The 16,681-nt window shown below is 49.8% G+C and overlaps 1 protein-coding gene across 1 annotated transcript in view; it reads left to right on the top strand.

Moving 5' to 3' along the window:
* AR (androgen receptor) overlaps positions 1-16,319 on the top strand; it is a gene marked incomplete at both ends in the record, with an annotated part of 40,948 nt that extends 24,629 nt beyond the window's left edge. The window contains 6 exons of the mRNA XM_079541900.1: positions 4,847-4,963; positions 10,439-10,726; positions 14,426-14,570; positions 15,354-15,484; positions 15,639-15,796; positions 16,164-16,319. Of these exons, the coding sequence (XP_079398026.1) occupies positions 4,847-4,963; positions 10,439-10,726; positions 14,426-14,570; positions 15,354-15,484; positions 15,639-15,796; positions 16,164-16,319 (995 nt within the window). The remainder of the gene's footprint in view (positions 1-4,846; positions 4,964-10,438; positions 10,727-14,425; positions 14,571-15,353; positions 15,485-15,638; positions 15,797-16,163) is intronic.
* Positions 16,320-16,681: the final 362 nt, after the last annotated feature.

The following is a 16,681-nucleotide window of genomic DNA, read 5'->3' as shown; positions in this document are numbered from 1 at the left end:
AGAGAAATGTATCAGAGCTAACAACAGTTTCTTGCCAGTTTTTGAGGTAGCTGTGAGTTGAAATGAACAGCTTTCATCACTGTATTTTACAATTATCTCTTCTCATTGCCAATGTGACGTTATGCAAAGGATTTGGGTCCGCAATAGTCTACAACACCATGATGTTACTGCCTCAGTGTTTGGTTTCTCGTGACCCTTTGAGTGTTCTTACCCTTAAAAGTCAATGGAAAAAGAAGAAGGTGGAAGGTGATATCACAGGCACTGCTGACACTTCTGCTGCTCTCCCCTTGCCATCCTAGCAGCCCAGTGCAGGGCTTCCCATGGGTGTCTGGCACCAGTGCCACTGGGTGACTGCTCTGCATGAGTCTGCTAGCCAGCAGCTTGTGTGAAGTCTGAAGCAAACTGATAGCTCTGCTCTAGTCTAGGAGCAGTCAGGCATGGCACTGTGTGGAGCTTGAGAGAGGCTAACTTCAGGTCAGTGTGAGTTAGAGCATCACGGATTTATCTTGTTGCCAAGGAGTCAAACAACTACACATCATTTAGCAACAATCCAATATCTCTTGCTGGATTTAAGCATCTTCAATTATACCTTCTTAACTGTGCATAGTCCTAGAGCTGTGTGATTTTAAGGCTTGTCATTTAGCCTCATCTTGCAGCCCTCTTCTCACTGGACTGCCTCCTAAGTTCAGCTGTTACCTCCACATGCTGATAGTTTGCCAATGCCTGAAGCTTCCGTGCTTGCCTATCTGACTGGTGAATGTTCTCACTTGTAGACCACTGGTTTTGGCTCCCTGAAGGGCTTCCCTCCAGCTCTGCCAGCAGGCAGCCCCATGTAGAGCCTGCATACCTTCCAGGTCCCCTCAGGCTGCTGGAATCACAGCCCTGAGAGAAGGGAGCTGGAGGTCTGTGCTGCATCACGGTGGACGCTTTTGTTTTCTTCATTATTGTGGTAAATATGAGTGAATATTAAGAAAACTACTTTGCAAAGGTAGTCTTTTAATAGTGGCTTATTATTAATTAATTACAGCAGCTCGTGTCTGTGGCAAACACTGCTCAGTCCTGGCTGGAAAAGAAGCTGCCATGGGTGCTGCAGCAGCAGCCCTGGGCTCCCCATGGTGGGGAGAGGGGCAGGGGCTCGGGATGCTGCCTTAAGGGGGACAGCGACACGATGTGGACTCTGCTGGGTCATGGGTTCATGTTACAAACCATGTCCACCCTATCCATGGTTGGGATAGGAGTTATCCAGGCTCCCAGGTTTTGCAGTTAGGGAAAAGGACTCCTTTAAGTCCCCAGGCAGCTGATTCTCACACAAAGCAGAAGCAGATGCGTGAGCAGTCTTTCCATTACCATTTGTTTCCCTTTTGTTAATGGCTAACAGCTTAAAATGAACAGTGCCAGACTCAGTGTGTACAAATAACAGAAAATTGGTATGTGTCCCAAAGAGCTGATTCTGTGAACCAGGCAGTCGGCTCTCATCGTTTCACCAAAAACATGGTGCTGTGACCATTGGGCAACATATTGACTGGACTTCAATCTTGCATTCCCTGAGCCCGCTGGCAGAGAAGCAAAACTGGTGGAGATCTCACAGTGTGCACACTGCTGTGCTTTGTGCTCCGGGTGCTGAGGCTCACTGCCTGTCGGCACCCAGTGTGTCCCCATGTCCCCACCATGCCAGCAAGTGGCCTTGGGCTGGTGGCCTGCTGCTCTGCCTGTGGTTTGGGACAGCGTGGGGCCTGGCCCTGGGGTGTCCTTGTGGGGTGCAAGCTGCTGCTGTGCTTCCCAAGCGCAACTCATCAAGGGGAGCTTGACCTCTTGAAGATTTTGAGCTGTTATCATGGCAACAATGCTGTAGTTTAGTCTAGGGAGGTGAGACAGGGCAGGGGAAGGAGCCAGGCAGGATGGTCATGTGGTGCTCCTGGCACTGCCTCGTGCCCTTGGCTGAGCATGCCCTTGGTGAGGCATCCATGCTCTGCCCGGAGGTCCCAGCCCTGGCTGTTGGACAGCTGTGGGAGTTCTGATGGCCAATAGAGCCTACCAGTGTTGGGTGCTGCTGTGAGACAGGAATCCTGGAGGGAAAGGAGAGCAAAATCAGCTTCAGGCTCTCCATGCCAATGCCTGCAAAAGTAGAGCATCCATTCTTGTTTGATGCAAGCACATAAAGAGGTCAAGTGGAGAGAGGATGGCCTCAGCACCCAGTTCCTATAGCATAAAAATAACTCCAAGTAACCCAGTTTCAGCTGAAGTTGTGTATTACTCACCGTCCTCGATGAACTGCTGAAAGGCAGGATGGTGCTTGTGTTCCGTGGGATTCTGTGCAATCTGCTTCCGAGGCCTTTCTGAGTGCCCTTAGCACTGATAATGAGCAAAAGGGGGGGGAATAAGAGGAGGAACTGATGAAAACAGTATTGAGAGGGTTTAGCAAGGTATCACATGCAGTTGGTAATGCACTCTCTCTCCATTATTTCTGCAACCTTAGCAGCTAAGACACTGAGGATGGCATCATCAGTTGTTAATGGGAACAGTTCTTAGAAGTTCACGTGTACCCTGCTGTTCCAGCCCTTGGGCGCAGCCCTGTGAGAGGAGGTTGTTGTGACACTGCGCCTTGCCATTACTTACATGTGATGCTGTGATCATTAGTGGTTACAGGTACGGTTTTGCAGGTGGAGATTGATGGTGCCAGCCAGAAGATACAGATGTGCAATTTCAGAGTCGTGGGCAGTGTAGGAGGGGTGGAAATTTCCGTGGGCTCCAGCATTGCCAAGATTGCAGAAAACAAATGATTTAATGATTTCTTGGAACCTGGAGAACAATGGTGAAGCAACAAATGATGCCAATAAGATTTATGAGTACTGTGTAGCTGGAAATTGGCCACATCTTTCTCATATGTTAAGACGTTGTGGAGGTGTGTGTGGGAGGTGGGGAGTCATTAAATAAGTGAACCAAAATCAGTGCAGTGTCAGAATGGTTACATTATTCAACCTCGTCCTTTCAATGAATATTTGATGAATATTTGAAATGAAATAGTATTTTAAGTGTAAAAAAAAAACTGAACCAAAACAAAAAAACACTTGCAGGATAATAAATAGCATTGAAACTCAATATAGCCTGATTTCCATTTAATCTGCTCCTACAGAATCTGTAAGGCATATGGCTTGTATTATGAGCCGAGCTGAGTTTGGAATGGCATGAAGAATATCAGACAAATCTTGATCCAGTGAACGTGTTCAGACTTGATACCAACACAAATCAAGAGTCAGGAAGGGAAGTTCCTTCTTGGTACGTGTAGCAAATGGAGCAGTGAAGAAAATGAGATGAAATCTGGATTTCTGCTGGCTGCTGTCTAAGCAAGTGAGAAGGTGAAGCTAAGATACACGCACAAAGTAGCTTCTTCTGATTCTCTTTAGCACCCTGGAAGGTGCTGCTGTGCAGGATCTCAGCAAACACAGCTCCAGTTTTCTCCTGATGGCTGCAAACGCAGTCCATAGGATACAGTTATTGGTGCCAACACGGCGAGACCCACAGCAGCAGAGCTTTGGGACAGCAGCTCCTTATGCTATGAGCTCCCCAGTACCAGTCTGTAAGCTGCAGGCAGCAAGCCCAATTAGCAGGAGTGGGCAGCATCAGAAGTAACTCATCCCCAAACAGCACTGCGGAGGGAATTGTGAGCAGAGAGGGAGCTGCCTTCCAGGGACTCAATTCTGCACACTGCAGAGATGTGCAGCGGTGCCTGAGCAGCTCCGTGGTCACCTGCAGCATTCTGAAGGCTTGTTGGAGGGAACGCTGCTGTCACTAAAGAAAAGAGCCAAGCAAGAGATGAAAGATGTGCAAACCAAACTAACTTTATCTTAGTTATGCTTCGTTAGGATTTAACTGTTATTTATTAATTAATTGGTAGTGGCAATGCTAAGTCATGGCCTGATGTAATGATGGAGCACCTGGTGGGAAGGCAGGGCCAATCCAGGGGAGCTCAGGTGTGTGCAATGCTGCTGAGTGACCAGGAGGGATGGAGCCAGGGATCCACCCCTTCCCAGCCCTCATTTAAGGGCTGGCAGTGGAGGTGAGGGTATCTTGCTGGAGATCCCTGCCTACCTGAGGCCTTCCAAATGTAAGCAGCTTTTTAACCTTCGTTTCTGTGTCCATGACTGCTGTGTTTGGGTTTGTCTTCATTTACCACAGCCAAAGACTTTGCTTCTCTGCTACTATCGCTGTACTTTCCATCACATAATAGCATTACATACTTCTACCGTGCTGTGCAGCGCAGGAGTGATTTTCCTCCTCTAAAAGACAACCTCTGAAAAGTGCACATGAAGATGCGTAGTGGCATCTCTATACCAAGGCATATATCTGGCAGCGCACCCCTTCCGTAGCAGCAGCTGAAGAAATGTGTTATTTTTTTTCCCCTACTTTCACCCGAAGTTTTCTGGGGTGACTTGAGAAATTGGCACTGATACCGTCACCTTCTTTCCTTTCTTTATTTCTTCCTCTGGCCAGAAGGCAGTGCCAGCTGCTCGAAGCTCACTGGTGGCAGCGCTCTGCATGTAGGCAGCGTGCCCTGTGAGAATGGCTGTGCTCACTGTGCTGGCTGGGAGCTTTCCCTGCAGCCTAGGAGGCCATCTCTGAGCACCGTGTGCTGCTGCCTGGCTCTGGGCTGCAGAGCTGTGAGAAAGGAGAGGCGGTTCTGAGTGAAGCATCTCAGCACTGAGGTGCAAAAGCAGCGTTGCTGTTGACTGCCACGTGAGCCCAGTGAATGCTGAGTGATACTGAGACAACGAGAGCGCATTTCTCTTTTTGAGTCTGGTCTGCTTGGTGCCCGCCACCCATCTGCCATTCCTTCTGGTGTTTCTAGGTAAGCAGAAGTACCTGTGTGCCAGCCGGAACGACTGCACCATTGACAAGTTCAGGAGGAAAAACTGCCCATCCTGCCGCCTGCGGAAGTGCTACGAGGCAGGGATGACTCTTGGAGGTACGTACGGATGGTGTCTGTTGGCTCCTGCTGTGTGGTTATGTGGGAGTGAGGCTGATGGACCATTGGGAGCTTCTGGAAACAGCTGCATGTTTCTACTACCCAAACATTAACTTCGTTATGTCTGTGTTTCAGTTTCAAGAAGTGTTCTTTTCCTTAATTTAAAACCTCATGATCTGAAATAATGTCTCAGCAACCGGGTGATTGGGTTCTCATCCAGACCAGAGCCTCTTCAAATAGCTTGCTCCCATTTTAATACAATTTTTCACAGGCAGAAGTAGGGAAAATGATGCTTTTCTTTATAGAAATTCAGCCCCAGCGTTTGAATGGGTGTTGTTGTAGCTCGTCTGTGTCTCAATCATGTAGCTCTACCAAAACTGGCACAAAATCTGACGTTTTCTGTCCAAAACCTAGAATGTCAAACAGTTACGCTAGCGAGACTCATGTTCCTGCAAATAGGCCCATTTTATTGCCTGTAATGTCAGTGTTGCCAAATAGAAGTTTCAGTGTGTCCTGGGCTCAATTTTCTTTCTTTCTGCCTCAAAAGCGTGCAGAACTTCAAGGTGCTGCTCCCAGCACCACTGCACGGCTCAGCTTTGGGCTCACTTGCTGTGAGGATGGAAGTGGAAAATGCCCCAAGAAATGTGCTGGGGAGGAGAGACCGCAGACAGCTGAGAGCAGGGGAAGCACAGCTCACACGTGAGATGCAGAGGATGGGAGGCTCAGCACAGCTGGCAGCCCTGCTGTGCCAGGCGTGTCAGCGTTGGGCCAGTGCTGCTGGGCTGTGCAGTTCTGCATAGAGCTGTGAGGATGCAGTGTTGGTGTGAACAATTTACTACTGGAAAAGTCCTCGCCTACAGCTCAGGCAGGAGCTCTGGTTTTAATGTTATTTCTCCCCAGGACCGTTCTTGCAGCTCTGCATGCTCGCATTCAGCAGACGGGAACCCACCTGCTCCGTGGGAAATGACTCTGGAGCAGTGATGGAAGCGCAGCTCCTGGTAGGCAGGGCAGGCAGTGTGCTGCTCTCCTCCCGGTACTGCAGAAGCAGTGTGAGCACTGAACCCCTCCCTTCGCTTTTTTTTTTCCCCTCAATTTTTTCCCTGAGCTTTTCGGGTCACCCTGACCTGTTCTGCTCAGTCTGTTTCACATTTGGTTTGAATGTCAGCTTAAAGGCAATTGTTGCAAACATGCCTGCTCTGAGTTTGCCCGCAGTTATTTCTCCCACAGTGGAGAGCCACAGCATTTGGAAATGCTTCCAAGCTCTCAACAGTTAGGTTTAACTGCTTGTTAATTAGTAGGCACTTGCAGGGTATAATAGAGCTGGGCATGGCCAGCAGAGCCACAGCTCGGTGTATTTTAATGGTGGGAGGAAGTTGTGCTGAATGCCTTATTTAGGGCTGTCTGCTTTGGCACAGAATGGCAATATTTTGAAGCATTTCATTATTGATTGGGATCACCCTGACCTGAAAGCTGAAATCCATTAAACAGGATCTTCTCTCTCAACCAACTCTGTAAAGCCAACGAGAGATGAAAGTCAAAAAATAAAAAGCCACCAAAGCAGCGCTGGTGCCAGCCTCGTTAGCTCAGTCCTCCTGGTGCACGGCTCTCTCTCTCTCCCTCCCTCCAGCACCTCTCTGTGCTGCAGTTCCAGGTACCTGCACAGATGTGCAGCTTTGCTCCTGCCCAAGCACACGGGACCAGCACTGCTGCACACGCAGGCATGTGGATGTCTTACCCTGCACAGCGTGCGGCTGCAGGGGCAGCAGGACTCGGCCGTAAGCTCCTCCTGCCCTTGGGCTGCTGGCACATCTCGCCGTGCTGTGTGAGGCCTCGGGCTGCTCCTGTTCCCAGCACTGCTGCTGCGTGGCTCTGTGATCCCAGTGCTGTGCTCTGTGCTGCTCCCATGCTGGGCGGAGCTCCACGCCGCCACCAGTCATCAGCCGCAGGGCTGGAGGCTGCTGTGAGACGTGCTGGTACCCTGCAGAAGCCCGGGGTGTGAGTCAGACCTGTACTTAGTCCCAGTTCAGCTCTGGTTACCACTGTCAAAAAGCTCCTGCCTTACAAACATTCAATCTTCCTGCAAGCATTACTGGCACAGTGAGGTGCTAGCACATTTTGCAGGCTGTTGTGGTGGTTACTTACGCTCACCATTGTGACAGACGTTCCAGGTTTTTCATCTCACCTGTTCTGCATTTCCGGCAACTGGATTCTTTTATTACAGGTTTGCTCGTCTGACTGAAAAACCACCTTTTACTGAATTTCTGCCCCCTGCAGTGTTTGTTGGTTTTTTTTTTGGCTGAGACATAATAACCCCTTAGCCTTCTTCACAGCTATCTAGATAACGTTCATTATGTTTTTATGCCAGAGAATATTGCCTATTTTTATTATTTATGTGCCTTTTGAAGTTTGCCATCACCACATTGTATTGCAAACACCGCTTTCCCGTATCAGCAGCACCAGTGATAAGAGCAGCGCTGAGGTGCTCCCCAGGTCAATATTTTCCCCTTTGTGAATGGGGACCTTGTCAGTCCTGCAGCCGCTGAGCTGCACTGGTGCTCAGCTTTGTGTTTCTCCATCAGCTTTCTGGGGAGTGCAGGATGTTTCTCTGGGTACCTGCTCCCTGGGAAGCAGGCAGAGCTTGTTAGCAGACCTGCTTGGTGATCAGTCCTTAAGGCTCATTGTTATGTTTCCATCTCTGCATTGCCCTATAATTGGCAGAAATGTTTCATTTTCTTTCTGGAATGAATGTAAACATGCACTAGAGCGGGTTAAGAGCAACCCTCATAAGGGCAGCCCTGTTTGGTGTCATTTCAACATTTGTAATTACTTTTGAGAGGTATTACCTGGGCGATTCAAAGTGATTTCAGCAGTAACAAATTGACTTTATATCATTTTAGTTGGTTTGTTTTGTTGTGTGTTTTTTTTTTTTTTTTTTTTTTTTTTTTTTTTTATTAATATGGGCCAGGCTGAGTCAGATCTTTTATATGGCTCTACTATGCCGATGCTATTGTAATTATCAACTAAAATTATCCAAATTTAAAACTGTGCCAGAAAGAATAGTGGTAGGATTGACGGGATGGGGTTTTGGTGAGATCTGTGTTGGTTGCTGCTGCTCTGCCCAAAGCTGAAGTTGGATAACCGTGCCTGGAGCTGCCGAGACTTCCAGGACCTGCCTGGAGAAAGGCGCTCTGCCCCCTGGCCCAGCACTTGTGAGAAGCGAGTGCTGGTAATGCAGAGCTCCTCAGCCAATTCTCCAGCAAGTCCTGGCTGAGAGCTGGCCGAGTTCGCTTCATTAAAAGGTGTGGAACTTCCTTAATTGCTATATAAGGGACTCCGCTGTCATTTTGCAATGACTAATGCTTTATTGTGATACTACGTAATTATAGTCATCCAAGGGTGGTTTTTTTTTCCCTCCTCTCAAGTTCATAACATGCTTTATAAGTGAAAGAACAAAGCAGAACCTCAGATGCGCTGCATGTGTGATTTGCTGAGCTGATAACAGCAAGCTGAGGCTTCTGAGCTGGATGTGCCCCCTAAGAAAGCCCAGAGCTTCACACCCTGTGTAGGGAAGGTTTCTGCCTGCCTTGGCTTGTCCTGGGACAGAGGTGTAAGAGAACAGATGTCCTTAAAGAGGAAATCACACCTGGGTATCTGTTTGCTGCACAGTCACCAAGGAAGTAACAGCACTAATGAGCACTGGAGATGTCTAAAATTAGGGGAGAGAAATCCCACATCAGATGTTTGTAATGCTCTTAATGTATTTCAGAGATGCACTCAAAGAGGCGGCTATTTTCGGTGTTCTTGCATTTCCTCTCTTTTCAATTCTTGTTCCTAGCAACTACTGCATAGCAGCCGCCACTGGGACGGCTCCTGCTCAGGGGAGGCACTGAGGCAGTCTGTGCACAGTGTGTTAGGCCAGGTACCTGCCCACATCTCAGCATTTTCAGATTTAAAATAGACGTGAAGATTCCAGCAGGGAATGTGTCGGGCTGGGTTTTGGAGTACGACCCGTAGCTCCCAACACAAAGCATCCTACTGAAGGCCACAGATGTCTGCCTGCATCATAACTCCGAGCCTTTCTCCATCTGCTAATAGCAATTCAGCCCTCTGTGGAATAAGAGCTCTGCAGTACACGGACATAAGGTTCTTCCATTTGGAATAGTTATTATCTGACTTCAGTGCTGTCTGTCCCCTCTTTGAGTTTATGAGCGCGGTCTGTGAGCCTGCACTATTACTTGTGTGCTCTTATCTTACCGCAATTCAATTGAAAATGTTGAAGAAAAAAAAGGAAAAAAATTGCAATATTTAGACTGGGATGTGCATGTGTTCCATACAGCACCGGTTTGGCTTTATAGGTTCCCAGGCCCTTACTGGCACTTCTTGTTTGCCTTTGGAAGATGGGGTTTGGTTGGTTTTGTTTCCTTGAGCCCACGTCTGTGTTCCCCATCGCCCCCCTGCTGCAGGCGGTGCGGCCATTAGATGGCTCTGCTGCAGTGGTTGGAGGTGCCCTAGAGCCCCATGCAAACAAACAGTGAAGCACATAACGCCACGTTGTAACCTTGCTTTCCCACTGCCCTCTTTTAATTTTATTAGTTTTCCTCTCCTTTTTCTGCAGAGCAGCCTGCCTTAATCACAGCAGATCATCCAAAGGCCGTTCCTTACAGATCAGCGTTCTGAGCTGATTTACAGACTTGCTCTCTCAGCTGACATTTTTATGTTCTGCTGCTTATTTTTCTAATTACAGCTGAAAGGAAATTTGAGATAAGTATCATGTAATGTGGGAGCCAAAACCCCAAGGACAATTGGTTTGATGTTATATTCTCTGCTTGAATTAAGCAATCGGCTTTTTTTCCCCCCTCTAATTAATTAGGGCTTTTTGTAGTCAGCGAAGTATGAAAGCAGTTCCTTTCAGCAGCCTGCCAATCTGCACTGTGCTGAGCACTGTCCTGCAGGCACTGGGTTAGGTAGCTGCTAACACTCCAAGAACTCAGAGGTCTGGATCTCCCAGCGTGTCCCAGAGCAGCACTGTAGATCAGAGCTGGTGCGCCACAACCGGAGCACTTTGTCCATCTGCTGCCTGCAGCCCCGACCCCGTGAGCTCACTGCATGGAATTCCTTTTGATGCTGGCTGATGGGATCCCCACTTGAGTCAATCCTCTTCTCTTTTCCCCGTTCTTCTTCTCCATTTCTAACCAGGAGTTAGTATGAGAGCAGTTGTGTCTGCGGATGTAAATGGTGCTTGTTTTTCCCATGTAAGATTAATGAACAAATGGTTTTCTCTGTGCAGTGTGCACTTCCCTTTGTCCATACGTGTTGCCTGTGATGCTCTGCTCTCCCCACACTGCCCATGCCGTGTGCATTGCTACGGCTCATCACTGTCACTTCTGCTGTTAAAACCAACAAACCTGATGGAACTAGGAGCCAAGAAACCTTAAGTTTTTCTAAGTGTTGTGCTAAAGTTTGTCCTTTCCGCAGCCCGCAAGCTGAAGAAGCTGGGCAGCCTGAAGACACAAGACGAAGGCGAGGCAGCCAGCTCGTCCAGCCCCACGGAGGAGCAAGCTCCTAAGATGGTGATGACACATGTCAATGGCTTTGAGTGCCAGCCCATTTTCCTCAATGTGCTGGAAGCCATCGAGCCTGCTGTGGTGTGTGCCGGCCACGACAACAGCCAGCCAGATTCCTTCTCCAACCTGCTGAGCAGCCTGAATGAACTCGGGGAGAGGCAGCTGGTCTACGTCGTCAAGTGGGCAAAGGCTTTGCCAGGTGAGGACAGATGGATCAGGTCCCAGCTCTGCCACCATCCTAACAGCTCGCCGTTTGCTGTGTCTCAATGGGGGGCTCACAGGGGTGGGCAACCCGTACCGCAGAGCCACGTTTCCTGGGGAGTGCTCCCATGAGGTGTCTGTCCCTGTAACCTCCCTGTAAGCCAGATTTGTCTTGTGGTGGCTGATCCATGGGAAAGGTGGCCAAGGTGTGACAGAGTAAAGGCACTCAGGCCTTCAGGTTCTGTCTGTGCTGGCGGTGCCCTGGCACATGGCATCACATGGGCATGCACCATTTTCCCACCATGTGTGAAGGGACGCAGTTAATTAGAGTCTCAGGGTCCTGCTTCCTTTCCCTTCTCACTGCAGTGGTCTTGCACCACTTCCAGGGCTTTTTGAACCAAACCTGCAGAATTCTCTGAACGGAAGATAGGCACCTGCACATTACGTTCTGTGGGTGCTGGGCAGTCTTCCTGTGGCCATGGCCCTATCTGCAGGCACTGGGACTGCTGTGGGGCCGTGGTGCCCTTGGCCTCCATCAGAGCTCTGCACAGCTGTGCTGTGTGTGGGGATGCTCTCGCAGCTCACCCCTGGCATTGGCCGTTCTCCTAAAACTGCTGACAGCACCACTGTGTGCCCAGTGCATGGAGCACCAGCAGCTCACTGCTGCCATTCCTATCAGCTTCACTGACCCCAAGCTGAGGCACTGCTGATCTGTTATCCGCAGCTTTCTCATGGTGGTTCTGTGACACATGCTGACATCAGAGCTCAGCAGTAATAACAGCAAGTTTACAACTTAGTCACCCTCTTGATATTTTCCGGGGAAGGAGCAAACAATGATGGCATTGTTGCTGTTCTGTGCTCCAGGCTATGGCTACGTGGTTCCTTTGCTCCTGCCACGCTCTGGCTGCTCTGCGGGGAGGTCGTCCATGAACAAGGAGTGGTTGGTGGCTCTGGTGGTTGTGGGTGACTGTGCGGGCAGCCAGCAGAGCTCCCCACCTCTCCACAGCCTGTAGCGTCCTGTCAGGTACCAGGGATGATCTGCTGGCCAGAAGTTCCTGAAGCTGCCCGTGCCCTGATGCAGCAGAGGTGCTTTCTGCCCTGGGATCTGCAGGCTGGTGGGGCGGCCCAATGCCGGATGGGCACAGAGGACGGTGATGTGTTGGAAGCAGTGCAGGTGGAGAAGTAATGAAAATAGAAGCCACCAGTTTAAACCAGTGGGATATTGGTGTTTTTAGCAGAACAGAAGAATTTGCACTGGGTCTGCTGGGAGGCTGCGAGCCTGTAATGAGCATGGCTGGCAGAGTGGGGCTGGGGGCCTGGGGCACAACACTGCCTCTGCCCCTGCTGCCTGCTTGGCACAGTGGCTCTGGCTGCCCCTGCAGAGCAGCCCTGTGCCCAGCGGAGGTGTGAGCACAGTGAGTGCTGTGCTGTGCCGGGGGGCAGTGGCATGTCCTGCCGGGCAGCATCGGCCCGGTGTCACAGCATTGGATTACTACTGGTAAATGGCTGGGAATTAACCTTGCATCTCACCCTGAACCCGTATTCCTGGGGCAGTTAAGAGGTCTAAGGTGTTGTTGCACTGCTTACAGCGAAGTTTTAATATCCTAGAGTGTCAGAGACAAGACTGCCATGAGTAGGAGTGTTTCTGAGCCATGCCTGCCATGTCAGGCAGAACCAAACTGTGCTTTCCTTAGAAAGGTTAACTAACCACAGCTTGCCAAGAAAGCTTCTGGAACACAGAATTCAAATTCTGGTTAAGCCCCTGTTTTCCCTTCACTGTATGTATATAAAAATGTTGGTAAGATGTTACTGTTAATTCAGATCAGCACTCGATTGCTTTCATTTAAAAATCATTTTAACTGGCTGCAAGTGGGAAGCCTTAATTCATTCCCAAAGGAGCTGGGAAAGCATTCTGTAAAGAAGGAACTGCTTTGCAGGGAGCAGCAGGGAGGTGCTTCTGGCCGGGGCCAAGCTGCCATTGCAAGTACTGCTGCTTGTCGCAGACGTTGCAAATTTTGGTGTGCCTGCTGTGTCAGTTGGGGCCTTTTGGGTATCACAGCCCACCCCTCACTTGTTTTCTGATTCAAATCTGCTGCCTTGCCCTGCATTTAACCCCTTCTGTAACTGTGAGGATGCAGTGGATTGTGTGTGTTTTCATTCTCTGATTATCGCATTTCCAAGGTAACAAATGAGTGTTTATTTTTATGGAAACGCTGCTTTAGGGAAACATGAGGTGCTCAATTGTTGATCACTTAGGGAGAAGTAATTCTGACACAGCACTGTATATCGAGAGAGAAGATAAAGAATTTGCTTCTTAGCTTTGCTACTTTATGGTTATTCACAAGAAAAAGATTATGCTTTCATCTCTTTACAATCATCCATAAAGGTAATATTACTTTTACAGCGATTGCTTTCTGCAGAAGATATCAACATGTGTCTCTTCAGCTATGCTATACCAGAAACTCGGTGATGTATCATGGCCATGGTTTTGTGTTTTCCTTTAGCAGTGGTGTTGGCCATGCATCCTCTGCCATGCCTGCAGACAGCAGGCTTCCAGGGAGGGACGGTCATCCAGCAGATACATCGGGAGATAACGCAGTGCTTAGGGGAAAGCCAGTCTGAGTGGGTAAGAAGTGCAGCCTGCAGGGGCTCACTGGTGCTGCTGGCGCTCAGTGTGCTGCATGTGGACACAACCCCCCAGAGAGATCCTTCCCTGCTTGCCCTCGCTCTATTAATTCCTTCTGAGAAGAAGAGAAGTTTTTCCCTCAAAGAGCAATTTAAAAGGGGAGGAAAACAAAGCCTGTTGATTTTGGCAGACGATGATACAGCACACTGACCAAATGTGTGCCCTCATGGCTGCGGCGCCGGCGCTCCTTCCTGCAGGCTCCATCTCTGCAGCAGCACAGCTCCTCTGAAGCCCCTCTGAAGCTGAGAGGGCAGATGGTATGAAGGACAGTAGCGGGTATGGAGCAGGAGAACATTCCAGCATGCTGTCACTGTGTGTGACAGTACAGCAGTAGGCAATGAATTCATCTCTGAACAGACATGCTGCATAAGTCAAAAGGTGGTTTTTGCAGCATGTAACACTTAATTAAATACGAGATTCCAGCGTAGATATGTCTTAGAGATGAATATGACTGATTCTGTGCTGCCTGAGCTGCCCACTCTGTACCCATGCTCTGCAAACACTGCATGCAGCTCCTGGAGATTGCAGTCCTGCCCGCAGGCAGCTGGGAGCCTTGGGGGTGGAGGCACCCAGTAGGGGCAGAGGGGATCTGGTGCACACAGGCTGTGCTGTTTGGGAGGGTGATAGGAAAGCTGGAAGGGGAGCAGACGGGCCTAAAGCAATCACAGGCAGCAGTGAAACACCACTTGTGCTCGTTTGCAGTTGACAGCTTTCCGAGCAAGAGACAGATGCTCGCTTCAGTGGAATGTAATTATGCACTGTGGATTATAATTACACCCCAGTGGTGTTGGAATTGTTTTAATGTTTGATTGAGATTACATGCCATTTTTCTCAAAATGAGAAAATGGTGACTTTTAAGAGTGCCAAAATTTCACCAAAAAGAAGTAATTGATTAACGAGGACTCAGTTCTGCCTCTGACTGTTGCTGTGTGAGGACGATTCCAGGAACTGCCAGAGCTCAGCGCTGATGTGTAACATCCCTCTGCTGTGCTTTGTTTCTCTTTTGAACAGGATTTCGCAATTTGCATGTGGATGACCAGATGTCAATAATCCAATACTCTTGGATGGGTCTCATGATTTTTGCCATGGGTTGGAGATCTTTCACTAACGTCAACTCCAGGATGCTTTACTTTGCTCCAGATTTGGTCTTCAATGAGTAAGTGCCAAATGTCAGCAGTCTGACGTTTGCCTTGCCTGGGTCAGACTGGATGAGAAACGAGAACCAGGCAAGGGGGTTTGCTGTACTGCCCAGTTATGGGATGTGCAGCTGGGCAATTAGGCCCTGGGAGCTGATCCAAGCTAAGAGGGGCTGCAGCAGTCTGCAGGAATGATGAGGACAGATGCAATATCTCCCTGCGCCTTCTTTCAATTCCTTTGCCGTGCCCTCAACAGCACCGGCCCATGGTGGGGGTGTGAGGGGCTGCAGTGCTGCCTGGCTCCTGGGCGGGGGTGGGCGCTGATTCCAGCAGGCTGGGTTGGTTACAGAAGGCAGAAGTGGAGACAAATGCACGCTGTGAGCTCCTCCAGCTCCTGACGATGTCCCTCTGGTGCAGTGTCATGTTTGAGTTGAGCAGGTTTTATTGGCACTGAGGCAGAAAAGCTTACAAACAGTAACTAAGTACAGCAGTGAGTGAAAGCACAACTGCTGTGTGAGGGCTGAGCTCAGCTTCGTGTCCCTTCTGTGTAACTGAGTGGGGTGAGTCACTGCAGCTGCTTCCAGGAAGGCAGGGGGTCACCCAAACCTGGCAAAGCCATGTAGCCATCCATCATCAGACACGCAGAGTTATGCAGGCATGTTTTGGAAAACCCTCCTCTCCTACCTTCAGGCCTGTTGCTGTCAGCACCCTCAAAGCAGAGCTCAGTCCCGTGCCAGGATTGTGCCAGTGTCCTTAGGCACAGCATGAGCCACCCTCCACCCCTGTGCCCCTTCTCCTCCCAGGTACCGGATGCACAAATCCAGAATGTACAGCCAATGCGTCAGGATGCGGCAGCTGTCCCAGGAGTTTGGGTGGCTTCAGATCACGCCCCAGGAGTTTCTCTGCATGAAGGCTCTGCTCTTCTTCAGTATTAGTGAGTGCTCACGTCCTCCCCTCAGCAGACCTGGGCTGCAGGGAGCAGCGGAGCAGGGCTCCATGCTCTGCACCGACAAAACTCCTTCCCTTCTCCTGTGGCTCTCTTCTTCTTTTGGGGCAACTCTGACTGTTTCCCATCCCTGTTCCTCCAGTTCCAGTGGATGGCCTGAAGAACCAGAAGCTCTTTGATGAACTTCGCATGAATTACATTAAGGAACTCGATCGGATCATCGCTTGCAAGAGGAAGAACCCCACCTCCTGCTCTCGGCGGTTTTACCAGCTCACCAAGGTCCTGGACTCCGTGCATCCTGTAAGAGCGCAGCGCGGTCCCTGCCTGGGCTCAGTTAGCAGAGAGAATTGGAGCGCGGGAATTTGGGAGTGCAGCAGGGAGGGATCTTGTCCCTGCAAGAGCTTTGGGAAATGGCGTAACCGCCCTTGTAGACATGGACACTGTGTTCATGTTCGTACCTGCGGTGGCTTCTTTAGTTTCTTTTATTGGCTTCTGTGTGTTGCTCATCTCCAGGAGCAATCCTGCACGCTGCCATGGCTGCATCCATGTGCTCCCGGATGTGCAGAGTGCAGCCCTGGCACAGCCCTGCTGTGCTGCTCCTGCTGTCCTTTCCACAGAAATCATCCAGTGGGGAATTTTTTCCTAACAAACTTTCTTTCTTTCCTAGATTGCCAAGGATCTGCATCAATTTACATTTGATCTTTTAATTAAGGCCCATATGGTGAGTGTGGACTACCCGGAAATGATGGCAGAGATAATCTCTGTGCAGGTTCCCAAGATCCTGTCTGGAAAAGTGAAACCCATTTACTTCCATGCGGAGTGATCTTCCAGAGGGACTCCCAGTTGCATCGCCTCCATCTCAGCCACCTCTGCCTATTGTTTCTGCACTACTGTACTGCAGTGCCTTGGGGAATCCTGTCCAAAGAGATGATGTGCCGCCAGGCAGGCAGTAGCAAACTCCTCCCTGCTGGGGTTCTTTCAATTTCTCTTTTTCCTGTGGTATCTCTGACTGAACTCCTGCCAGGGTCTGGCTGCTCAGTGGCAGGGACACCCTGTCAGCAGCACCTGGGGGTGGTCACTTCTTTATTTCCTGCAGTGACTTTTAGTGCCCTGGGGCTGTGGGAGAGTGGGAGACATCCCCCACTTCTTGTATTTCTGTAAACCAAATCAAGGTGAGGCACAGGC

This window comes from Tetrao urogallus (assembly GCF_951394365.1).
Source record: "Tetrao urogallus genome assembly, chromosome: 13".
Lineage (NCBI taxonomy): Eukaryota > Metazoa > Chordata > Aves > Galliformes > Phasianidae > Tetrao > Tetrao urogallus.
This window is presented reverse-complemented; position numbering and strand designations above follow the sequence as displayed.